Here is a 15,411-nt window from a genome sequence, read left to right as displayed (position 1 = left end):
CTCCGCTCTCCCCTCCATCTCTCTCTGTCTCTCTCTCCCTCCCTTCCCACCTTTCCCTCACTTTCCCCTCCATCTCTCTCTCTGTGTCTCTCTCTCCCTCCCTTCCCACCTTTCCTTCACTCTCCCCTCCATCTCTCTCTCTCTCTCTCTCTCCCTCCCTTTTCACCTTTCCCTCACTCTCCCCTCCATCTCTCTCTGTCTCTCTCTCCCTCCCTTCCCACCTTTCCCTAACTCCCCCCTCAATCTCTCTCTCTCTCTCTCTCTCTCCCTCCTTCCCACCTTTCCCTCACTCTCCCCTCCATCTCTCTCTCTCTCTCTCTATCCCTCCCTTCCCACCTTTCCCTCACTCTCCCCTCCATCTCTCTCTTTGTCTCTCTCTCCCTTCCTTCCCACCTTTCCCTCACTCTTCCCTCCATCTCTCTCTCTCTCTCTCCCTCCCTTCCCACCTTTCCCTCACTCTTCCCTTCATCTCTCTCTCTCTCTCTCTCCCTCCCTTCCCACCTTTTCCTCACTCTCCCCTCCATCTCTCTCTCTCTCTCTTTCTCTCTCCCTCCCTTCCCACCTTTCCCTCACTCTCCCCTCCATCTCTCTCTTTGTCTCTCTCCCTCCCTTCCCACCTTTCCCTCACTCTCCTCCCATCTCTCTCTCTTTGTCTCTCTCCCTCCCTTCCCACCTTTCCCTCACTCTCCCCTCTCTCTCTCTCTCTCTCTCTCCTCCCTTCCCACCTTTCCCTCACTCTCCCCTCAATCTCTCTCTCTCTCTCTCTCTCTCCCTCCCTTCCCACCTTTCCCTCACTCTCCCTCCATCTCTCTCTCTTTCTCTCTCCCTCTCCTCCATTTAATGTGCTCTAATATACAGTGAACCCAAGTATTGTATATTATTCGTTACCTGGAAAACAAAGTATACCACTGTTTGTTTTCCTATAATAGGAGGCTACTACTACTAGTGCCGCTACTACTAGTGCCGCTGCCAATACTGCCGCTGCTACTACAGCTGATACTACTACTGCTGCTACTTCTACTGCTGTTACTACTACTGCTGTTACTACTACTGCTGCTACTTCTACTGCTGTTACTACTACTGCTGCTACTTCTACTGCTGTTACTACTACTGCTGTTACTTCTACTGCTGTTACTACTACTGCTGTTACTACTACTGCTGTTACTACTACTGCTGCTACTTCTACTGCTGTTACTACTTCTGCTGCTGCCGCTACAAGGGTTATGGAGGACAGCAAGATAGGTAAGTATCAAGCTAGATATACTGGAGTTGTCTCCAATAATTATTCAAAACCTCTCGTTCACATACGATACTGCAAATATATGTTTTTTGTTATTATTATAAGTGACGTAACGTATCATACGAATCAAATTTCTTTGGCTCATAACATCCATGCTCATAACACAGGGATTAGTGAAAACGCGCAGGACCTTTATTGCGCCGAGTTGCCATTCATTTACACGTAAATATACTGCGGCGGTTTTTTTTTTTGGGGGGGGGGGGGCGGCGGCGGCGGCGGCGCACAGTGGGCCAGGGAGGAACCAAAGTGCGCCAGAACTAATTTCTTGGGATTTATTTTGTATAAATCCAGAGGAAATGTTTGGATTTCCAGGGATTTCCAATTAACTGTTATTACCAACATTTTCTCTGATATCTAAGCTTTAAGTTGATACCAGATTTGGCTGCCCGATTGTGCCCGTTATTATGTAAGAGCCGTTTTCCTTGCAACATCGCCCCGAAAAATGTGTTTATTTTGGTCCGCGGTGTCCAAACAAGTGTCACGCGCCCCCACGCGCAGTGATTCATGACCGCGAATCCTTCATGATGGTAAATGGAGAGATAGCCGTGGAATGCTTGCCCCTTTCTATGCCGGATCCCCAACCCCAGTCGCAATACCCATCCATGAAGGCACGTCTACACAACACGCATCTCCTCCTCACGACCGAAGTCTAGCTACCGACACCACGCAGAGCCCAACCGCTGACCTGGATTTGAGCAGCAACCTGGCCCTGGCACTTGCAGCTACTGACGATATTGTGAGCCAACAAACGTACGTCCAAGATCACTCTTCAAGAAGTTCGACTCGCGTAGTTACTGCTCAAGTCCTGCGAACACCAATGATGGTCCCTAACTTGCTAGCATATTTCTTATCACAACACTTTTGGTCTAATTATAGCGCAGTTCAAGGATTGAGCTCCCACAGATGATCTGAGAAATCGCTCAGCACCATGTTCTTTTGCTTCGCTTTGTTTATTTTTGAATTATATGTGATTTTGTTGCAGCAATGTGTACGAAACAACAAGATTTTTTTTTTCATTTTGAAGCATATATCATCAAGTTATCAAGTGATATGCCTATACATATTTTATTTTCATGATTTATTACAGATTGAGGATATTAAACCAATATTCTTGTATTTTTACCATATGGAGGAAAAAACTGTTCATAGAAGCTCTTACAGGACTCTTTATTTTGCATACATGTGTTGCAAGTTGGATGGTTTTTATACAATTTTTTTTCAACATGATGTTTATCTCTTGTAAGATAATATTTTGCTTAATGATGAGTAAACATTTATTTTGTGTATTTCAGAGAGTTTTATTACATAGTACAAATAACGAGTTGTTATGTGTCTTGTCTTTATGCATAGGAGTTATACATCGAATTTCAATAATGCAAGAATTCACTTGTTCAAATATAAATCAATTTTCGTCTTCTTTCATGATGCATACAGTTTTTAGCACCAGAGCACAGATTGGCTTGAGATTCAATCTACTTGAATATTTTTATAAAGGCAAGGGACAAAATGAAAAAGATAGATTCCAAAGATATAGACTATGCATGTTCCTATATTTCCAACTACCTGACACAATTTTTATCAAGTATATTGACCATATTCGATGTTTTGAGAAGAGTTCTTAAAGGCCTTGTTTTGAAGGCATGTGTTGCAGGATGGATGATTTTGATACAATCCTTTTTCAGCATAATGTCTGTCTCTCGTAGGATATTTCATAACTTTTGTTTGTATAGCTTTATGATGGATATATATTTATCTTGTCAGAATATTAATAGGAGAGCTCTATCTGAACGCAATTTATATAAACATTTCTTATGTGTCTTTAGTTTTTACATAGGTTTTAAACATCTAATCATATTAATACAAGAAAACATTTGTTCGAATGACAGGTCATTGTCCTCTTTTGCCATGATGCATATTGTGTTTTGCACTAGACTACATTTCAGTTCAAGATTTAACTGATTTGAATATCTATGTAAGGTCATTAGACACAGGCGCGTACGCAGGGTTTTTTCAAGGGGGGGGGGGTTAACATTTATGAATCGGGCCCAAAATTTCGCAACGACTCAGCCAGCCGCTGAATAAGCGGGGGGGGGGGGGGGGGGGTTTAGGGAAATTAAGGGGGGTTTACACACAAAAAATTACCAAAGGGGGGGGGTTAACCCCCAACCCCCCCCCCCCCCCCCCCCCCCCTCCCCCTGTGTACGCGCCTGATGAGACAGTATGCTAATGACAAGGAGCAGACATTGTTTGCCTCTTGGCCAGGAATTAAGAATGTAGGCCAGCTTTGTAATATACAATTACACTGTAAGTTACGAGAAAGGAGTGTATACATCTTGCAATTTCGTTTAGTTAAGTTATTATGTGTGTTGTGCGAGCTGTGTGTGAGTGTTAATTGCATTGCCTACGTAGGTGGGGATCTCGACCAGTATGCTGATTTTGTTAGTACTAATATATTATTGAGCCTGCTTCTGCCATCCTGTGTATTAGAACCTTATATAGGGAGGAAAGAATACATGATTATATTCATATTCATATACATGTATAGTTATGGAAGGTAAAGATATTTTATCAAATGTAATTTTCTTTCTTTAAATGTCAAAGAAATTCGAGAAAAGTCAAAGAGGGCAAAAATATGTACGTGGTGTGAAGATAAAGGTGCTGATATTGGTTTTTTTTTTACAAAAAACATATAGTACAATTGAAGTGGAGGAGACTTGGAAATTGCTATGGAATGGGAGTTCATATTTCAGTCATGGCACATACCATAGTAAAGGGGTGCTTATTTTAATAGATAATAAATTAGATATTCAGATGTTAAATGTTATTTCAGATAATAATGGTAGATATGTTATAATGGAATGTCTTATTCAGGGGATGAAGTTAATAATGTTTAATATGCCAGTAAGAGGAAGGGAATCAGAAAGGATTGATGTTTGGGTCAATTTTGAAAAAATAGTAAAAGAAATGAATAAAGAAAATAATGCAATAATTATAGAGGGAGATTTAAATGTTATTTTAAATAATGATTTAGATTATTTTGGAAGTAGTAAACACTATGTTCAGTCTCGATTTTATTTGAACAATTTTTAGATAGATTTGAGTTGCTGGATGTTTGGAGGGTAAGGAATGGATTGAAGAAACAGTTTACGTATAGGCAAGTAAATTCATGTATACAAAGTAGATTAGATTATTGGTTTGTTTCTAAGCAAATAGAACATGTAGTATTAAAATGTGATATAATACCTTTTACGGCTCCGGATCATTCAGCCATTCAATTGCAATGTTACGATAAATTAATTTATTCATTTAAGTTTCAGGGATCCTATTGGAAATTAAATAATAGTTTATGTCAAGATAATGAATATATCAATTGTATTAAAGAGGAAATTATTAAATTAAAAGATTTCCAATAGCGATAGAAGATAAAAGAGTTTTATGGGATTTTTTGAAAATGAAACTTAGGAATGTAAGTAGAAAATATTCAAAAGAAAAGGCGAAACAACGAAAACAAAGAATTGAAAATTTGGAAGAAGATATTTTGAAGCTGAAAAATAAATTGCTGAATGGAATAGACCAGGAAAAAGTTGATGACTTAGAACGAAACAAAAACGACTTACAGGATTGTTATAATTATATAAATGAAGGTATTAAAATTCGTTCTAGAGCATCACACTATGAATGCAGAGAAAGAGACACTGGGTATTTTACCCAATTAATGAAGTCTAATGAAAAGAAAACATTGATAAATAAACTTTATATTGATGAAGATATAAGCTTTGATCAAAAAAATATTATGCAAGAAATATATATATTTCATCGTAAGCTATATGCTCAATCGGAAGAGGAAATTGATTTTGTGGATGTTTTTTTTCAGGACTTGCCAAAATTAAATTCAGATTCGTGTGCATTATGTGAAGGTAAAATAACAAACGAAAAATGTATTGCAGCCATGAAAGAAATGGCATCTAATAAATCCCCGGGGAATGATGGATTTAAGTGTTGAATTTTATATACTGTTTTGGCCATTGATAGGAAATTTAGTTGTAGATTCTGTAAATTCAACTTTTGGAAAGAAGGAACTTTCCTCATCACAAAAGCAGGCGGTCATTAGTTTGATTCATAAAGAAGGAAAAGATCTCTTATTTATAAAAAAAAAAAAATATAGACCAATATCTTTATTGAATGTAGACTACAAAATTTTGCCTAAAGTGCTTTCTATAAGGATTAAAAAAGTTTTAAATGATTTAATTTCTGTCGACCAGGTGGGATATCTAAAGGATCGAAACATAGATGAAGCAAGAAGATGATGATTAAATGATAGATGATATAATTCATCATACATCAGTCAATGAAATACCTGGATATATCATGATAATTGATTTTGAAAAGGCTTTTGATTCAGTTTCACATACTTTTTTGCAGAAGGTTTCGTTTACATTTGGTTTTGGACCATCATTTTGTAGATGGGTGAAGATTATATATAATAATGCTCAAAGTTGTGTCTTTAATGGGGGCTCATCTACTGGGTACTTTGATATTAAGAGAGGTGTAAGACAGGGGGACCCCCTGTCCTCATATTTGTTTATACTTTGTATTGAAATTTTAGCTCGTTCAATATATAAAGGCCCTGAAATTCAAGGATTTACTTTTAATAACGTACATGTAAAACAAAATCTTTATGCAGATGATATGACTCTCTTTATTCGGGACTTAAACTCATTTAAAATTTTGCTAGAAATTCTGGATCAAAAATTAATAAAGAAAAAACTTTTATATTATTGTTAGGCCCTTCTCAAAATGAAAATATTGCTCTTCTATTTGGTAAAGTAGTACAAATGGTCAAGATTTTGGGTATATATTTTTCTTTAGATGTTGAAATTCAGGAAAGGACAAATTATAAGGAAATTTTGAGTAAAATAAAAGAGTTGTTGTCTTGGTGGAAACATAGAGATTTATCTTTAATGAGATTATCTATAATAATAGATTTGTTTTTATCGATGGTCATGTTCCTTTCGATGAGGGATTATTTAACAAAAATGTTTATAAGTTGCATCATATTGTTGATAAGGAAGGTAATATAAAATCTAATGAGGAATTTCAAAGAAAAGGTTTAAAAGTTTAAAAATTAATAAAATACAACGTATTTTTCTTGGCATCCCGTCTTCGTGGGAACAATTTTTAAATAAAAATACTCACTCAAATATAGATAGGGAATTAGATATGGATATTATTATGTTTGAAAAGGTATATATGTTAGATCAAATAACCTCAAAGATTATATACGCTTTTTTAAATTAAATAACAGAGTAGAAAAATCATATGCAGAACGACATTTAGAACAGACTTATAACATTCATGGAAAAGATATACAATTAATATTTTTAAGATTTAGAAAGTGCACATTGAATAGTAAGCTTAGAGAATTTCAATTTAAAATGCTTTATAATATTATATATACTAAATTACATTTATATACATTTAAAATGGTTAATAGTAATTTATGTTCTTTTTGTGGTAAATATGAAGAAACTTACGAGCATTTATTTTGTCTTTGTGAGAAAGTAAAACCAATTTGGGAAGAGTGTGGGAATTTATTTAATTTAGTAGAGATTACAAATATAAATTGGAAAGGTATCCATGTAGGGATAGTTGAGTTTAACATAGGGAAGGAACAGTTATTAAATCATATCATAATTTTAATAAAATATATGATATTTATAGATAGTAAAACTAGACAAAAACCACCAACTTATTTGGAGATTAAGAAAAGATTATTAGAAAATAGAAGGAGGAGAAGAAATTAGCTGGGGACCGAGGTATACTTACATATCATATTAGAAGGTGGGACAATTTAGAATAGCTCCGTGCAGAATAAATAAAATAAGGAAGGCGAATAGAAGCAATGAAATGGACATGGCTGATATAATGGTCGAGATTCCCACAAAATGTAGCCATGTTTTAAGTGGATGTTTGTGTGGGTGTCTGTGCACGTGTGTGTATGTGTGTATGTAAGTTTTTTTTTCTTTTCTTTTCTTAAATGTCTTTCTATGTTCATGCCTTCTTCATGCATGCATGTTTCATGTTTTATTTGATGTAAATTGCAAAAGTTCATTTGTATTATTTAGATGTGAATGTAAAATCATATTCTGTATAATGATATTAACATGCAGATTAGTTTATGTATTGATATAGTCAAATGTGGTCTAGCGCCATCTTTTGTTTAAAACATTATAGGAATATCTTAAACACTCATTGCCATTGGTCTCTTCTGTTACAATATTTCAAAGTCGCAAACCGATGCAACTTTTAAGTTCTCAAAAGTTTAGTTTACTTATTGCGTAGTATATTGTACGCAATGTTTATACCGTGTATACATGAATTACATAGGTATATAATAGTTTTTTTGTTTTTTTTAAAATATTTTTTTAATGCCTTTTTATGTTCATGCCTTTTTTATGCATGCATGTTTCATGCTTTATTTGATGTAAATAGTAAAAGTTCTTTTGTATTATTTAGCTGTAAATGTAAAATCATATTCTACATAATAATATTAATGTAACACGCAGATCACACGCGGAAACTGGTAGAGAAGACACATCACACCATTCTTTGTGTTGCGGTTCTTTTTATTTCAGGTGCAAAGTAAACTAAGCCAAAGCCCTGGCAATCTGGCCTAGAGGACCGTTTCCTCTGATTGTACCCGCTACTTACATCTTGATTGTCAATACCTATATAATGACATGTTACACCAAAAGCTTGCAGAGTCGACCTCCCTGCCTGCCCCATGGATGGGGTGCAGTACAGGAGTGAATCTCACAAATACCTCTGCCTTCTTTTATAACAGTTATTACACTCTCACGGTGGTATAGCTACCACACATAACCTGTTCTGGGAAAGGGTCTTGTTATTGGGAGGGAGACAGGAAGTCTTTTGTTTTGGGGGTTCTTATCCGATGTATACAATTAGGCGTTTGTTTGGCCATGGTTTGGCTAAGTTATTACAAGTGTTCTGGAAGGGGGGGGGGTCGAGTTACCAACCTTTAACCAAGTGACCATACATCATTAACTCTCTCATAGCTGTGGAATGTCATGTTTTGGCCAAATTGATAGCTTCTACTTGGAATATGTGTCAGTCATACTTCTTTGAAGTACAAATTTTGTAAACATATAAACTTCTTACTTTCTTGTTCTTCACTTCCTGAGGAGATATTGATTAGAAATAGATAAATATTTTTCACTATAAAACAGTTCAATTTTGACCTGTTACACACTCCCCTGCTTAATTGAGTGTCGTCCCGACACTCAGACTACAACAAAATCATATTTAATTCCCTCTATGCCTTGTCCCCATCGTGGCTGTTTCCCGATCCTAATACCGATGCCTAATTACCAATATGCAAATCAAAATTAACCATGTGATTAAAACTATTTTTGCATAATACAGAATATAAAAATTGAAATCATAACACGTTATTGGCCAACCCGCACCACTTATACGAACTTTCTGGTCTCATGACGAGAATCTCAGAAAGCATATCTAGTGCAAAAACTCAACTGTTTCAGTCATTCTAGCACTCCTTATTATGTAATACTGGTCGAGGCTCCTAGCATTGACATTATCTAAGTTCTACCCAACTGATCCTAACAGTTCCAGAGTCTCTACTGCCAAACCTTTGATTATTTTATGTATTGATTTTGTTACTGTTTGTGAAAAGCAATGGAGAAAATAAAATATCATTGAAAACAAATCAAAAATGATTCAGCCGCGGACCCCCAAAACACACATTTTTTCGGGGCAATGGGAAAAGGGAAATCGGCTCTAACATAACAACGGGCAAGATTGGTATTAAAATTTAAGCGGAACTCTGCGAGATCTAAACATTTCCTCTGGATTTATAAAAAACATGGATAATTAGTCCATTTTTTAGTGAATTACCCTATTACATATCATGAAGATTGTGTTTCTATTAATTTTAACCCATACATGCAACAAAATGAACTATCAGGAATATGTGAAAGCAATTTCATATCAATAACTTAAGAACTTTATGTTAAATTGAAAGATTTATAAAATAAGTCACTTTTGCACTAAAACTGTAAATATTTAGGACTTTGCTGTTTGAAGGAGTAAATTTATACCCTTATTGTGCTAACCGGAATTAAATATTTTACTGAGGGATTCCTCAATGTATTAACTTTCAAAAGGGCAAGAAAAAAATTGAAAAAAATAAATCACCAAAAAGGAGTTTTGGCGCACTTTTGTTCCTCCCGGACACACTGTGCGGCGGTGGCGGTTTACCACGTCGTACCTGGACATGCCTTTTACTAGTTATCGACCATTCGTCAGCCTACGATCTCTCGGTAGCACTGCGTCGCTACCCCCATTCAAATCAAGACCAACTCTTTGCCACACAATTTTTAATATTAGGAGTCTTAGCAAAATATATGATCAGCTCCAGTTACTCATTTACGATTTAAAATATAATCACGGAATCATAGGTGTTTGTGAAACCTGTCTCAATGAAAAGTCACTTTCTAGTCTATTAGATATTCATGGTTACAGACTTATAACTAGTAACTGGACAAATAAAAGGGGTGGTGGAGTTGGTTTCTATGTCACCAAAAACTTGAATTGTGAGGTGTTAAATGAATTTAGCCATATGTCAGAAGCCATCAAAATATATTCATTGAAAACAAAGTTCACTGAACTCGATCCCTATTGAATTTATTGAATCTGTCCACGCCCTGTTATCAGGGAAATACTTAAAAAAAAAAGATATGCATTATTATGGGTGACCTTAATCTCAAATAATTTAAATTGTCAAGATTTCTTCAATTTGATGTTGATCATCTTATACTTCTCTCATGAGGAACCCACCCGTATATCTGATGTTTATACTTCTACACTAATTGACAATGTTTGTGTTTACAATCTATCTCCCCCATTCACTTTTGGTTTAATTGTTTAATTTGATGTTACTGACCATTTTACCGTTCACGCTCTCAAATTTTCATTCATGACAAAGAATTCTGAACGTTCGCATACTTCTATATTTGTGTAATCTCAGAAAAAAATGTAAAGAGCCTAAGGGAGAGATTGAGATTTGTTGATTGGTCAACTGTTTACAATCAACGTGACGTAAACATTTCGGATGAAAATTTGATTCATTTATTAACATCTAACTTCAATTTTTCCATACCTCTTCAGCAATCGCAAATCCTTGGGTCTTGCAATAGGAAAAATAAACTCTTCTATAAACAGAGAACAAATCCGAATGGCAGAAATAAGACTGGTTGCTGTAATGTTCTTACATCGTCTCTACATTTAGCTAAACAATTGTATTTCTCACGCCAGTTTGAAAAATACTAAATCGATATATAGAGTACGTGGAGGGTGATTAAAGAAGCTTCGAAATCTAAAAACGATACCAATCCCCCGAAGTATATGTATAGTCGATAACCCCCAGTCATGGTTAAGGTATTCAATAACTTTTTGTTTGTAAATATATAAGACCGAATCTTGCCAATACTATCCCAAAGTCAACTTTTGAGTTTTCAAAAAAAATTACAGCTCCTAAACCTAGTCTTTTTTTTCACCAGTTGTAAAGGTTGAAATCAAAAATATTATAACCAGTCTAAATACGAAGAAGGGTTCAGGATATGATGGAATTACAAATTTACTTCTTAAAAATATTATTGATGAAATAAAATCCCTTCTCATATTCATTTTGAATGTGTCTTAAACCACGGCACAGTCCAACAAAATATTGTTATTCATGATTTCTATGTTTCATGAACAGGATTTCAATCGACTGAATTGCATTTAACCGAATTGCATTCAACTGAAAAGCGACCCATTTGCACCTCAATACCACTGAAATGCCATGAGGTTTAAACATACAATAGTTATTGATAATTTATAAGTTCATAAACAGGGTTGCATTCAACTGAATTTCACTCAATAAAATCGAAATGCGACTTCATTGCATCTGAATACCACCGACATGCATCGAAGTCGAATACATACCAATTAATTCAATACATGAAATGATAGTGTATTTTTAAGGAAAACGGCTATCATCTCCGATTGCTGTCACGAAAAGTAAAACATGAATACTTTGAAATTTTTCCATAGCATAACTTTCAGAGGTAATTGGTCAATATGAGGGGGAAACACCCATGTTTTAATAATAAGGGTATATACTTTATGGGGAGTTCGCCCTGTCGTGCGATCCGTTACTTACCTCACGATTGGCCATTCGTAGCTGATCGTGAAACTTCTTTGAATCGCCATGTTTGAATACGAGGTGACGCGAGTCGATACGTTCTGGTACGATTTTGTGCGCTTGGTTGCGATATGGTCACTATTGGTCATATCATTTTCAGGGGACGCGATCTGGTCTCCCGTTCAGATACGCTCATATACGTTCAAATAGGATTGGCCCGATTAAGTCCACGATTGGGTTTCGCTGTGACGCGATCGTCACGATCGGGGTCTCCGATTTGAGACGATCGGTTACGTGCAGATACGTTCGAATACCTTCCGATACGTTGAACACGAACCAATGCGCTCTTTTGCGACATGATACGATTGCGGTCACGATATCTTTCACGATAAGGGTCCAAAGTAATTAGGATTTGAGCTACGATTGAACCCCTACGGATATATATATATACAGGCCGACTAACCATGGACTTCATTGTTTCTTGAACTTCTACAAAGTGAACACTACAAACCACAACCATTGATGGTGCCAGGAGTTGAGGATGATGAAAACGTGACATTTGTTGTATTACCGTATGCTTTATATGTTACCCCCAGAGAGGAAGAAGACCAGCAGCAGCCAGACCAGCCACAACCCCAAACACAAAGGGCCACAAGAGCTGCTGTTAGGCAGACCTGGGTTCGAACATGTCTCACAGAGGAGAGAAGAAAACAACTAGCCAGTTCTCCAGCCTCCTAGACACCCACTTGAGGCTAGAGGATCCAATAGCTTTACAAAACTATCCAAGGTTAACACAACAGCTCTTCGATGAAGTCTTGAAGAGGCTGGCTTTAGCAATCGAGATCGAACGCACCAGTTTCAGGCAACCCCTCTCACCTGGACTGAAACTGGCAGTAACACTAAGGCACCTTGCCATTCGAGACAAGTATCGGTCCCTTGCCTACCTGTGACCCCTGAAGCATGGACATCCGTAGCTAAACAGTGTGAGCAGAGATGTAACACCCCCATGCCATCGGGGCCCTGCATGGCAAACACATTGCTATCAAGACGCCAACCCACACTGGCAGCCTGTACTACCATAAGGGTTTACAATGTAATGTACAGAAGTAAGAGAAAAGATGCAGGGACTTTGGGAAAGGCTAGTGGCAGCTATGGTTTCGGTTTAAGAGTCTTACTTAGAATAAAGCTATTTTTCTTGTTTCAACTTAAACTATCCTGTTTGAAGTCTTGTTCTTGATCAGGTGTATTCTTCTCTTTCACTACAACAAGGGCTGTTGTATAGAGCTTGCGTGGCGCCACAGGTTGCACCGCTTAAGAGCTCTCCAGTTTTTGTTTGAATTGCTTGAATTAACGCATTCTGCTGCTCTTTTTTTCTATGCCAGTTTATTTGTGAAGTTATGTAGGACCCACAAGACAAGTTTGAAGTTCGTATATCGTCATTTTTAGTTGATACTATTAAAGATAACTTTATGGATTTTCTGTCAATTTCTACTTGGCTCTAACATGGCAGGAGTACAGTGCATTGTCTCTTCAGTGAACTATTATGTTGTATCTACTTGAATGCACATATGGACACGAATGAACAGTAATGGCCTGCGTGGTGAGGATTAGTATTGTTCTTGTACTTTGGTACTTCCTTGCAACAATGCCTAATCTTTCCTACTCGAGAGAGGACCTTTTGTCTATTGGGGCATCTTGTGGGCACTGCCCAGTAGCTTTAGATGTGTACCACAAACTACAACAATATGATATATGCAGTGTAAAACCAACTAGACGTGGACGTCGAGCCTTCGTGAAAGATCAACGTCGCATACCAGTTCTTGCTCCATCACGGACAAATCACGAAATAAATCACGGAATGCATGAGAAGCCGATTGACAGTTTGAGGAATCCGAGAGACATTTTGACTGTGCCACATGACCTGAGTGGTAATCTAAATGTTCATTTATGGAATTGCAATTCTGTTAGGAACAAGACCAGTCTTTTGTTTGACCACATCATTGATAATAATGTTGATATCATGTTCCTAACTGAAACATGGTTGAGAGCTGAAGATCCTGTTGTAATCAACGAGTGCACACCGGCAGGTTTTACGTTCTTGAATGTGGCACGAGGCAGGAACGATGCTCATGGGGGAATTGCAGTAATCTACAAAACAACATTGAAGCTGTCAACTGTTAACATCTTATCTCCCCGTGACACTTATGAACTTGCTGCTGTCACAGATCCATCAAGGTTAGTATGCTACGTGGCCACCTACAGACCTCCACCCTCAGCAAGGAATCGTCTCAAAACTCAGGATTTTCTTCTGGAGTTTGAAGAACTGGTAAATGAGCTGACTTCACATACTTGGAAGCTTCTTATTGTCGGTGACTTCAATGTACACATAGATACACCTGACAAACCTGATGCGGCATGTTTCATTGAAATCATAGAGGAGGCCGGACTTCAGCAACACATCACCACTCCTACGCACAAGCTGGGTCACACACTTGACCTCATAATATCGAGGATAGATGATTCACTTGTGGTGGACTGTGAAGCCGTTGATAAGCTGTATTCAGATCACTATGTCCTTAGCTGCATTATTGATGTGGCCAGGCCTAGACAGTGTCCGGCAACATCTTTATGTCGAAACTTTCGTGATCTAGACAAGGATTCCTTCATCGCCAGCATAACTGAGGCTTTTCACAACTTTCCTTTTGATGGGAATGTTGATGACCAGGTGACCTTTTACAATGAAACTGTTTTGGAAGTACTTGACCAGCATTGCCCTGCGACTAAGCGTGTCCATCGTTTTCGCTCTCGTCCTCCGTGGTATACAGATGAAATTCATCAGGCAAGACGTCTTCGGCGTAAAGTTGAAAGGCGCTGGAGAAAGTCGCATACAGTCGAGAGCCGCCAGCAATATCTCTCCCAGGTTCATGCGGTCTGCAAGCTCATTGAAAGAGAGAAATCAAAGTACTATACAGAACAGTTAAGCAGTGCAGACGTAAAGAATGTGTTCCATGTTCTGAATACGCTTTTGAACAGGTCACCGATGGCTCTACCGGTTGATAGCTCTACTACATCACTACCAGAGAGGTTTGCTACTTTCTTTGAACAGAAGGTAGAGAAGATTAGAGCAAGTCTTATGACAGGTAATGCAGGAGTTACGGACACCTGTAATGATGATGGGATGATCACGGATGCCTCTGTTCCTATCACCGAACTGTCAGATTTCGACACTGTGACTCTTGAGACGGTCTGCAAATTAATACGTTCTTCACCAAATAAGACATGCTCGCTAGATGCACTACCAACGTGACTTTTAAAAGAGAACATTAACACTTTTCTTCCATATATTGCATCAATTGTACACACATCATTGAGTAGCGGTGTCTTCCCCTCAGCACTGAAGGAAGCTGTGGTAGTTCCACTGATCAAGAAGAGCAATCTTGATAGGGAAGATCTGAAGAACTACAGGCCTGTCTCAAACGTCCCTTTTCTATCAAAAATCATTGAAAAGGCTGCATTGTCTCAACTCTCGGACCACATGGACGAACATGATTTGAACGTTGAGAACCAGTCAGCTTACCGCCGTTGGCACAGTACAGAGACTGCTCTTCTAAAAGTACAAAATGACATTCTGGGAGCATTGGACAACAGGTTGGTTACCTTTGTCGTATTCCTGGACCTGTCTGCTGCGTTTGACTGTGTTGACCACACAATACTTCTACAGCGTATGGACAAGCTTTTTGGCATCTCAGGAATGGTGAGATCGTGGTTTGACTCGTACCTGTCAGACAGAAGCTTCAGGATGAAGGTTGTGAATGAGCTATCAGAACAAAAACCTCTGAGATTCGGAGTTCCACAAGGCTCAGTGGTTGGTCCTCAACTTTTCAGT

At 37.8% G+C, this 15,411-nt stretch overlaps 1 protein-coding gene across 1 annotated transcript; it reads left to right on the top strand.

Moving 5' to 3' along the window:
• The first annotated feature begins 13,383 nt into the window (after positions 1-13,383).
• Positions 13,384-14,832, top strand: LOC105438763. The gene has a single exon (XM_011666978.2). It carries the CDS (start codon positions 13,384-13,386, stop codon positions 14,830-14,832), a length of 1,449 nt encoding a protein of 482 aa, XP_011665280.2.
• Positions 14,833-15,411: the final 579 nt, after the last annotated feature.

The sequence above is a fragment of the Strongylocentrotus purpuratus genome, unplaced genomic scaffold (genome assembly GCF_000002235.5).
Source record: "Strongylocentrotus purpuratus isolate Spur 01 unplaced genomic scaffold, Spur_5.0 spur5_scaffold_1, whole genome shotgun sequence".
Lineage (NCBI taxonomy): Eukaryota > Metazoa > Echinodermata > Echinoidea > Camarodonta > Strongylocentrotidae > Strongylocentrotus > Strongylocentrotus purpuratus.
The sequence above is the reverse complement of the archived record's forward strand: the minus strand, read 5'-3'. Positions and strand labels throughout refer to the sequence as shown.